Source organism: Crocodylus siamensis, chromosome 1, assembly GCF_052110815.1.
Source record: "Crocodylus siamensis isolate JL-2025a chromosome 1, ASM5211081v1, whole genome shotgun sequence".
NCBI classification, from domain to species: Eukaryota; Metazoa; Chordata; order Crocodylia; family Crocodylidae; genus Crocodylus; species Crocodylus siamensis.
The window spans coordinates 87,942,796-87,954,555 of NC_143395.1; the positions used below are offsets into that span (position 1 = coordinate 87,942,796).

At 46.0% G+C, this 11,760-nt stretch overlaps 1 protein-coding gene across 1 annotated transcript in view; it reads right to left on the reverse strand.

Annotated features, from left to right (window-relative positions):
- SEC63 (SEC63 protein translocation regulator) overlaps positions 1-11,528 on the reverse strand; it is a 99,386-nt gene extending 87,858 nt beyond the window's left edge. The window contains exon 1 of the mRNA XM_090037634.1: positions 11,298-11,528. Within this exon, the coding sequence (XP_089893760.1) occupies positions 11,298-11,421 (124 nt within the window). The 5' untranslated portion in view covers positions 11,422-11,528. The remainder of the gene's footprint in view (positions 1-11,297) is intronic.
- Positions 11,529-11,760: the final 232 nt, after the last annotated feature.

Below are 11,760 nucleotides of genomic sequence, written 5' to 3' on the forward strand. Positions count from 1 at the left end.
CCGATATCTCTTCTCAAGGTCTTAAAATCAAATTATTATTAACATTTGCAAGTAGAACTGTGAGTTTGGAACTAGATCAGCATCCTTCTTATGACATTTACACAAGTCCAGAAACAGAAGAGGCAATGAGTTAGAAAAATACAACCTTTCTATGACAACTGAGCTTGGACACCTTTTGGAATCACTGTAAGACCTTCCTATTTGGGCAGGCATTTAACCAAGAAAAATAGGGTAAAATGATGTTTAGGGGAGGTCCCTGTTTTAGCCTGATTTTCTAGGTTCCCTTTAATATGTTTTGTTCTCCTGTTGCTCTCCTGCTTGTAGGATATTCTGTTTTCTTATTGTACATCATCGTGAGCTTTTATTCAGACGGGCGGTGTAAGAATCAAAATAAAACTGCATTTTAAGACTGAAAAGCAATGAAGTAGTCTTTATTAGAGCAGTGACATGGACCAAATGTCCTTATGGAGACAGGAAAGGTGAAGGAGAGCTATGGAAAATGACAACCTGATTTTTACAAACTTCCATGAAACCAAGTTGCTAGGAAAGGGCATCAAGCTGGAAAGGAATCAAGATAGAGATTAACACATGAACACACTTGCAGTGCTCGTGCATACTCCTTTTTGTGCATGCATGCATACGTGGGCTTTTAATGCCACAGGAATGGGGGGAGAGAGGGGAGAGACAAAAGAAAAAAGCAGGCAAGGTGGTGCAGAGCAAGTGTAGTAATCACCCACTACACTTTTCATTGCACGTAAGATGTATCAGGCATATATGCACGCATACACTCTCTCTCTCAACTGCATTTCATTTTTATAAAACTGACCCACTTACAAAATGTTCCATGTGCCCCTTGAACATATTAATACCAACACACTATTTCAGACTAACGGACAAATCTGTAGTCAGCAGGTCAGGCCAACTTCTTCCCTGCAAATGTCATTGCTGACAGGTGCAGAGTGACAACTGACCTTACTAAAAGCAGCTCCTGTTCTACATCATCCCATGCAAGTAAAGTTAACTACAATTTAAAATCATTGTAACATCATTCATCAGCAAGATTTCCCACGATTAATAAAAAAGTTATTATTAACAGTCTATCAGGTCACTAAGGAACAACATGTAAGCCTTCATATTTTTCAGGTAAGAGCAAATCACTTCCCTAGTCTCTTTCTATGGCTCCTTATATTATCTTATGAAAAATGCCTGCAGATGAATTTGTACATCACAGACTACAGAAACAGACGATTCAAATATAATTTGGAAAAGGAGAAAGGTCTATACAGCAGACTTCCATAAAGTCTTTTTCTTCAACATTCTCTTGCAGATCGGCCAAGACTGACAACGCTGTATAATGCGTTGGGCTTTGGCAGTGTAACCTTTTCAGTTCTTTGTTGAATACAGGCCTGGAAAGTTAAACGTAGTAGCTGGCTTCTTGTCATGTTGTCACCAAGAGGAGCCACAAATTACACGAAAAGCAGGCCTCACTATCCATGACAACCCTGACAGGCGATATGATAAGAGCACCAACACGTGTCTTGAGGGATGGGATGTGTGAGGGGAGAGAGCACGGCTGGAGAAAAGCCCCAGGAAAACTTAAAACACTTACCATAGATACAGAGAGGAGCCCCACTGGAGCAGGAAGTGTGCCACCACGCTCCTGCAGCATGTACTCCCTCTGGATTGGTGGAGTGAACATGAGCACAGGTCTTTCCAGCCCCAGAGAGGGGCAGCCAAACAGGGGTCATGGAAGGTCTTCCGCATTCACTCCTAATCTGCCAAGTCAGCAATATCCAACAGCTGTCCATGAATGCAAAGAGTGAACCTGCTAGCCAGGGCGGTTGGAAGACCACCGACAAAGCCCTGGAGAGACAGCACCAGGGAACGGAAGACTGGAGCAATGAGGATGAAGGCAACAAGCCGGCAGAGAGAGCAGGCTGCCACTGTGAGTGGGGCTGGGGATTGCTAAGGGCCCAGCCCCTTTTTGTTGGGGTTTTTTGGTACGTGTTCTTTGTCCGGGTTTTACTTTTTCTCTCCCTCTGCTGGGGAAGGGAGCAGGAAGAGAGCTCCCTCCTTGCAAGAACCCTCTGGGTCCTGGCCCTGAGGAATCAAGCTGGGATGGAACTGATGTTGGGGAAGAGCCATTCGTCCTGTGAGGGAACAATGCAATTTGGCCCAGGCCCCACAAAGGGGTATGAACTGATTTAAGTTGATTGTTTTATGGACCCTTGCCAAACTGATCCAAATTGAGTGACTTATGAACCTGGGAAGGATTTGATTCAAGTTGATTGTCCTATGGCCCTTAGATGAACTGATCCAAATTGATCGACCCCTGAATTGGGGATGAATTAAGTTGACTGTTTTATGGACCCTTAAATGAAATGATCTAATTAGGTTGATCCACGAGCCTGTAATGAACTGAATCAAGTTGATGGCCTTATGGAGCCTTGCTGAATTGTTCTGAACCCATTCAATAAGCCAGTAATTTACTGCCAATGGTATAGCTGGTCAACATAAGATCAAGACCCTGATGTGCATCATCCAACTGGATGTGGTAAGAATGGAGCATAAGGGGAGTAGAAGCCTGACAAAGCAAGGCTGAAGACCAGGCAGAATCGTCACTTGACCTGTACCCAACTCCCAATAATTAAAAATGTACATCAAGATGTGGCAGGCAAGAGGAACATCTGAGGCTGACAGTGGCAATACTATCCAGTTTCTTCAACAGCTCCCTCAGGGCACTGGGCAAGAGGGGGGTGGGGAAATGGGAGGCAGCTTATCATACACACCCCCAACAACCTACAGCAGATTCTCCCTCCATTTGAGGCAATTCGGAACCACAAACTTCCATGAGTTGACACCGATAGTGCATTTTTTAAAATCAGCCTTGAAGATATCCTCGAAGTACTTTCTCTGCCCTCCCCTTGAGTAAACATGCAGCTTGGCTGAGCTGGGAGAATAAAACTTGCTTCGGGACTCTGTAATCGGACATCCAGATGACACAGCCAGCCTAACAAAGTTGATGTCAGATGATCATCTTCTCAACACTCATGCTTGCTGGAGGACACTAATGTTGACACACCTGTCTTCCCACAGGATTTGGAGGACCTTCTGCAGACAGCATTGATAGTACTTCTCCAACAATTTTAGATGTCTCCCATACATTGCCCATGTCTCAGCTTCATACAGCAAGGTGGGAACCACTCTATAAAATTCTATTAATCTGATCTATTAACACTGAACAAAGCATTTTTCAGAAACCAAGTGCATTTTCTCTGCAGAGCTTCTAAAATAAGTAGTACAACATCAGGCAAAAGAATCTAACCCACATTTTCCATATAACCACAGAGCAATGCATACCTTATCTAATAAAAATTGACAGCTTTATTCAGAGTTTTAATATTGATAGCCCTTGAACTATCACTGTTATGGAACCATTTGTTCATTGTGGTTTAAGAATCAAATTGTATGTCAGTAATGTTTACTAGCACAGAAGTCATAAATAGGCGCATTTGTATCTGAATGTAACTGCTTTAAACCTCTGTTCTTCAGAAACTTGAAAATAAGTCTTTATTCCAAGAACAATTTCCAAAAGCTGAATTATTTCTCATGTACATATGTAATGGCTCCTCTTTCCCTGCAATAAAGAGCTGCAGAATTGTCCAAACTACTCATAATTATAGAAATTGCTAAACTGTTCTGTAGAATATAGCAAAGGTACACCGATATATTGGTCCAATATCAAACCAGCACCAATACACACTCAATTTTGTTTATTGGAAATCAGCCTGATGGGGCCAATAATTCGGCTGATAAATGCCAGCGCATGCATGCAGCTGCAGCGCAGCATGCAGGCAGCCGAGCACAGCCTGGCAGTGTGGACAAGCTGTGTGCAGCTGGTAAATCTGTTGGGGTGGAAGGGGAGGGGGTAGGGAAGGGGCATGGAGGGGGCAGATCAAGGCTCCTGGCAGTGAGGAATGGTGTGGGGTAGGGGCTGGGGCAGGTGCAAGACAGAGCCACGGCTCATCCGGGGCAGAGTGGAGGAGGGCTCCTGCTGTTCTGCCAACCCCAAGAGGGCAGGGACCACGCGCCCTCGGATCTGTGTGGGGCACGGGCAAGTTGGGCTGTAGCTGTAACCAAGACTATGCCAAGTTCTTCCCAGCACGTGGGGTGGGGTTGGGCTTGGGCCATACTTGGTGCAGGCAGCAGCAGCACTGGGAGGGAGGTATGGTGAATTTTGGGGGGCTGCAGCCTCCCCCGGGAGCCCTCCTCCCAGTGCCTGCCACTGCTGCCCACCCCAAACACAGCCTGGCACAGCCCTGACCCCAACCCCAGCCCACAACTGCAGCCCACCCTGCTCCACCCCACCCAGATCCGGGGGCATATTCCCCCCCGCCACCCATTTGCACAAAGCAGCAGGAGCCACCCTCCCCCACACAAGCCATGGCTCCATCCCATGCCTACCCTGCCCCAGCTGGGCAGCACTTGCCCCAGCCTCACTCCTCCCTCACCACAGGGGCCTTGATCTGCCCCCTCTTCCCTTCCCCCACAACACACTTAACAGCTCCACACAGCTATATTGGAAATCTGATCAGTATTGGCCAACATGCCTCCTTAAAAATTGGATATTGATATTGGCTCCAAAAATCTCTATCAGTGCACCCCTACAATATAGGATTATTAATTTTATTTTACCACTAGGAAGCCATGATGTTAGTAATAACATTAAAGCATTTTAACAAAGACTCCATGAAAACAGGCACATTTTTCAAAGAAAGTGCAGTTTTAACAGCTTTAAAATGAGTGCAACAACATTGTTTATGAGGTCTTAATTACAGAACAAATATGAAGTCAATAATGCCTGGTAAAAAGATACATCTCTCAGGCAGCTTCTCTGCTTTTTCAGATATGTTTATGACTAGCACACTACTGCCCAATGATGTATAAAAGCGTACTCTCATAGTGTATAATATACTACCCTGTTGCAGTTAAACCAACAAGCTGCTTAAACTGAAGAAACGTAATTATTTAATGCAGATGACCTGGTTGTCAAAACTTCTGACAAAAAAAAAATAATAATTTTTTAGCCTTATACATCCTAGGCTTTGGAATTTCTGACATTTACCAAAGGTTACATGTAAAAAGGAAAAAATAAAGAAGTTTAAAATCACACAAAGTGCAAAACGAGGCAAAAATGAGTAAGTCCAATTTCATGTCACCCATCACATGGGAGCAAGCAAGACAGACAGTGAGAATGGTTTGAAAAGAATTAAATTAGTCTCTGCAATTAAAGGCAGCATGGACAATCTGATGGGGCTTGACCCTGGAAGTCAAATCCAAATAGGTATAGATCATCGTGGCCAAGTACAAACATTCGTTTCTAGAGGTGGAAAATTTCCATCACTAGAATGTATTTCAGGAGATGCTCAATCTGCAGTCATCCCCTCTCCTCTTTCTAGAGGTGCACCGATACATTGGTCTGACATTGGATCGGTACCAACATAAAGAAAACTGGCTGTATTGGGTATTGGCCCAATGGGGCTGGTAATTTGGCCAATAAATGCCTGTGCTGGGCACAGCACAGCACTCAAGCAGCGAGAAGCACAGCCAGCAGCGTGGAGAGCTGCCTCCAGCCGGTAAGTCCAGTGTGGTGGAAGAGGAGGGAAAGGGTGTCAGATCAATGCCCCTTGCGATGAGGGAGGGGGCACAGGCAGGTGCTGCCCAGGCTGGGGGGGAGGGGGGGCAGAGCCATGGCTCATGGGGGGCAAGCTCCTGCTGCTGCTTGCACCCTGGGAGGGCACGGGGGAGGGGTGCATTTCCCCCTCGATCTGCATGGAGTGGGGCAGGCTGCAGCTGGGCCTGCATAGAGCTCTTCTTGGCAGGGGCTGGGCTTGGACTCTGGCAGCACTGGAAGGATGCTGCATCCACCCCAAATTTTGCCACCGCTCTACTCCCAGCCACAGCCCTGTCTCAATGCCCTGCCTCTAACCCAAGTGCCAGCGCTACGGCTGGAAGCGACGCCTGCCCCTGCCCCATCCTTCACTGCAGAGTGTGCTGATCTACCACATCGGACTTACCAGCTGGAGGCAGCTGTATCAGAAATCGAATTGGGATCAGTCAATATGCCTCCTTAAATATTGGCTACTGGTATCAGCCCCAAAAATCAGTGCACCCTACCCCTTTCCTATTACACACAATTTTTTTGTGCATGTGTATAAAATAGATATGGCATTTCATTTTAATCATGGAAAAACTTATATTTGAGGTTTTAAAATCAGAGAATCTGCAATTTAAATCAGAGGATTTGTAGTTTTTAAACAGAGGAAACTAGGATTCCTGCTCATTACCCATTTTATATGAATACATATATATTATAAAAAATAGTGTAAAAGTGTGTGTGTGTGTGTGTGTGCGCGCGCGCGCACATGTATACTATGGCTCATGTACTTTGCTAAGCATTAGACACACTCTCTGAGTGGAACAGCCTCAACAACCAACTAGTCTCTTTATTCTTAGACATGGTGTTTTAGCTTGCAAATATCCTCCGTTTACATTTATTTCCCTACTACACTTGGTAGATGAACTGTATTCTCATACATAATTTTCATCAAATTAAACTAAGAAGATTCAGCACAGGAACCTTATGCTTTTCACCAAGTTTGTGATGTGGTAGGTATGCCTAGTGCTCAAAATACAGGCGGACTATTTGCATGGCAGCCTACTGTATCATAAGCTCCATGAAAGCACAGGTAGAGAGTCTATACTCACATCAGATTTTGGTTTAGCAGCTACATAATGTATAAACACCAGTCTCACAAAGAACAGTAGTACAGTAAACACCACGTCAGCATTGCAGACCAGCCAGCCAGCGTACTAGCCAACTAAGCTTACTCACCTCTAGCTGTCCATTTCCTTCCTGGATTTTGAGGCTTAACCCAAGCCTAAACCTACCATCAAAATGGTTCAAAACAAAACCAATAAGGGACTCATGGATGCTCAAATCTTCCCTCCTACCCCAAAAAGGGCCAGGGGAAAACATTATAGTCTACCTTTATTCTAAGTTTTCAGTATTTTGAAAAGTCATTTTATCTACCTTTCCAAGATAAAACATTTTCTAGGGTTGCATCAGAACCAAATTTTTAATCATCACCTTATTTAGCTCACTTTCAAATCATAACTACTATCTGCAACAACTATTTTCTTGTTGATCCTTGTTTTAGAGTTGTTTCTACGTAAATTACATTGCTTGACACTTAAGAACAGAGGGACACATTTAGCTAGCATTTTAAGTTATCATTATAAAACCAACAAAATATACAACCAAAATAGTTCACCCTTCAAAACAGCCTTGCAATCTCCACAATGAGCATTAAGGGAAAGGGAACAGTAAGAAAGAAGGAACTTTTCTTTTAGAGTCATCTCAAACCAATTCCCTATTGTAAGTAAAGACAGAAGCATCAGAAAACAGAATTATTACTGAAGTGACAGCAATGCAAACAGACAGTTCCAATGACACTTCATAGGGCTTTGTACAAAACAACCTAAAAACACAGCCTTGCACTAAGACTGGGAGGGAGGGAAAGCAGCTGGAAATTATATAACCTATGCCAATGTCTCACATAGGTTATATATGAAATCTAATCCATATTTGTTTTCTATTTAAAACTGGCTTTAAGTAAGACTTCAGGTGTTCCATTGTCTATCTATATAGGTGTGTATACATCTGTCAACAGACAGACCAACTGACCTAGCTTGGGTCAGAAGGCATCCTGCTCTTAAAATCTACAGTGAAAGTCTGACAACCAGTCTTCATGTTTAAAGAGAGAGATGAACATTTGAAAGGCTACTCAAAGTATCATGGGCATGAAGAACATGCCTTAATGCAACAGTGCCTTAATTCCACAGGCAGGATGTACACTGCCAAGTCGGTCCGTGGACTCAATCTGGCCAATGCAGTGCGCAGCCCAACCCCAATCCAGTTGCCCAGAGGGGTCAGGAACAGACCACTGACACTTACATCAAAGTTGAGGTGCTAAAAAGGAGTGTGAGGTTGACTGTAGTTCAAGTCATGTTTTTTCTTGAAGAATCAATTGTCATACAAACTCCATTTTCCAAGCTCTTATCTGGAAGCATGGGGCTGGGGGGAAGAGAAAGCGGTAGCCCAGCCCTGAGGCATGGCAGGGAGGGGGCAGAGCAGCCCAAATACAGACATGCAGAGGCACAGGGAGCAGCCTGGGCCCAATCCTGATGCAAGGGGGTGAACAGAGCAGGGTAGCCCTGATCCAGACATGCAGCAGGGAGGAGCAGCCCAGCCCCAATCCAAACATGCAGGGGGGGATGAAGGGCATCAAGCAGCAGCCCAACTTGATTCAGGGTGGGCCCAGCCCTTATCCCACTCTGTGGCAATGGTCCAGGCAGGGCTGCATCCAGCTGCATGGAGCTTCCACTGCTTTTCCACCACCAAAGTTCCCAACTCATGTGTATGGCTCTACAAGATGGATTTTGCCTGGGGATTGAGGCACTGCTGTCTTAATGGATTGCCACTATTTAGAAATTGCAACAACATATTCACATTTGGAGCTTCCAGCAAAATGGTTAGGAAGCACAATGAAGATGGTTTGGTCTCCACAATTTAGTTGCCAGTTTGTACTATAACAGCAAGAAATATGGACTTTTCATCTTAGTCTACAAACATTTACTATAAAATTAAAGTTTGAGCAGACCCTTCACACTGACTTGTTATGGAATAATTTCTCTCAGACACTGACACTTACATCAAAGTTGAGGTGCTAAAAAGGACTGTGAGATGACTATAGTTCAAGTCATGTTTTTTCTTGAAGAATCAGTTGTCATACAAACTCCATTTTCCAAGCATATATAATAGCAGAAAGTAAGGGATGATTGCTTAACCTTGGTTCTCACATTTAAAAGCAGAGTGACCATCATAAATTAATGTGCTGAAGACTAACCTAAGGAGCATTTTTAAGTGCAACATTTTGGTTTACAGATTACATGCATATAATTCACATGAATACAAGTTCTGGCACACAAATAAACTGACACATAATTATTTGAAAAACGTAAGTTGAGGTTTGTTTTTTGCATACTAACAGGTTGCCCACAATTGTGACTGAATCAAAGTTCAAAAACCCCCCAAACAATTGAAACTAAACAATAAAGCAAGAGCTGCCCACTGATTTTCTATCCATATGTACAATACTTCATGGCATTTATTTCACATTGGACAGAACATAAAGTATGGGATGTGGCTGGAGCACACTACTTGATCATTATCAAATGATATATGCAGATTTTGATTATGACTGTATCTGCCAAAGTATTTTCACTACATTGGAATTATCCAATTGTCCACCATGCTCTCTCTGCTTCCCCCAGTCAGTATTAAACTCTTTCCCTGCTCATATGGAAACAAGATCAAGAGATTTTGTCTTCCATTTAACAAACTGGTATAAATGACACCAATAATGCTTGATTTAAAAAAAAAAAAAGAATGTTACACAGGACATCCTCCCCACATAAGCAAGACAGTGCCAGTAAAGCACAAAAGAGAGAACCAGTGTCCAACACTGAACCTCGTCACTCCCCCGTTTAAAAGTTCTTGTGCAGACACACTCTGCTCAAAACTAGCCAGCATTTTTAAAAATTCACTAACAAATGAGAAGCCCAAAATATTAACTCCCAAATTAAGCTTTAATTTTTGAAAGAGTCAGGACTAGCTCCACAGAAGTATCAAGCACCTGAACACTTTCAAGGGCCTGGGTCTCAGCTCCTACTCACGCTGGCTACCAGAACAACAACTTTTCAAAGAACAATCAAATACAGGTACTCCTCACTTAATGTCATCCCAGTTAACATTGTTTTGCTAATCTATTAGATAACATACTCGTTTAAAGTTGTGCAGTGTTTGGTTATAACGTTGTTTGGCCGCCACCTGCTAGTAGGTGATGTAATTGGATTTACTTAAAGTCAAATTTTTCATAACTATGACGTTAAGTGAGGAGTAGCTGTACAGCCAAGTTCTGTCCAAGACAGACAGAACTACTGCTACTTCATAGCTTTATGAAGCAACAAGTGTGCCATTTTCACTAGTTCTTCATAGTGAAAGAACAGTCCCTATGAAACTCAGAAATAGTCCTGGCATTTGTAAGCAACTACTTCTTGGGAAAACTGAGAGACAGGGAAGTTATTCAAAAATGAAAAAGATGTCCCCCCCCGCTCCTCCAAGAGAAAGACACATAAGGCCTTAGGGAAGGATGCAATAGCAAAGACCTTTCCTCCCCTGTATCTCCCACAAAAGTCAACAGAACACAGAAAGTGTTCGGCACCAGAAACCGCCACCTCTGCCAACAACCACAAAGCCACGAAGTAGTGAGAAGGAACAGATATGCCTTTCCAGCTGCAAGTGTGAGATCCCAACCTGGAGAAGACGAGCTAGCTGGAGGCACCTGGAAATCCTGCTAAGAGGTAGTCTGAACAGATGCCCTGAGCATCGTCCCCAACCATCCAGGCTAGTGGGGGGCTTTGGCTCCTCACCAGAACTAAGCCCCCCTGTGACACCTCCCCTGAGGCAGCAGATTAGGGCCAGGGTTTGCTCAGCTTCCATCCAAAAAACCCACCCCCAATTTGGCAGTTCAGAACAGAAGACAGTCTGTCGAAAAACCCTGACATCGCTTCAACCGATGGTCCGTCAGGACTTGGGGAGAGACCGCCATGCACCCCCATTCTCTCAAGGGAGGGTGGCTCCAAGGTCACCTGTGTGGTATGTGAGCTTGTGCACCAGGCATGGTGCCAACTAGATACCTGCCCTCTCCTACAGGGAGAGAGCAGGACAGGTCAAGCCCCTGCCCCTAGCCTAGCTTCATCTCAGTCAGGAAACACTAGGGGCCACAGGAGACGGTGCAAGGGAGGGGAAGATGAGGAACAAGAGAGGGAGGAAGGGGACAAAGCCTCCAGGGGGAACTTTCCAACTCGCCTGACAGGGCAAACTGGTCCCTGTGGGGTGGGTGGGAGCTTCAAAGGCGACGGGGGAGGGGGAAGAGGAGGCTGCCGCACCGTCGCCCGCCCCGGGGACCTGCTACAAGTCCCGCCCGCCCCCAACAGCCGCAGCCCCCTGGGACGTTCGATGCCCAACGGTCGCCGCCTTGCCCCCAACATTCGACGCTGCCAACGGCCGCCGCCTCGCGCCGGGCCCCTCCGCAGCAGGGACAGCGGGTGAGGGGGGCAAGGGAAGGGGGAGCCCGAGGCCGGGTGGGGGAGGGTCCGGAGGAGCCGCTCACCGGCGTGCTGGTCGCGTGGCCACAGGTAGTAGGTGGCGGGGATGACGATGAGTCCCACGAAGCTGGTGAGGAAGTAGAAAAACGTGTTGCCGCTGTCGTCGTACTGGAACTGCTGCCCCGCCATGGCCGCGCCGAGCCGAGCCGCCGGGGCCCGGCCTACCGCGCTGGCTCACGCGGGCCCAGGCCGCGTCCGCAGACCCCGCGAGAACAGCTCCGCGAGACGTGTCACTGTGCGGCTATTGTGACGCCACTCAGCCCGCGCCCTGATTGGCTTGGGCGGTGACGTCACGAGCGCCGGGCAACTCGGAAGTCGCGTAGCTGACGTCACCTCACTGCCGAAGGCGGGCGGGGCATGTTTGTGGGTGATTCGGGGCTCAGTGCGCGTGCGCCGCGGCCTGGCGTCTCCGGCCGGGGGTGGGTTGCGTGTCTCACTTGTGTCTGTAGCTGCTCGAGCCTTCCGCTG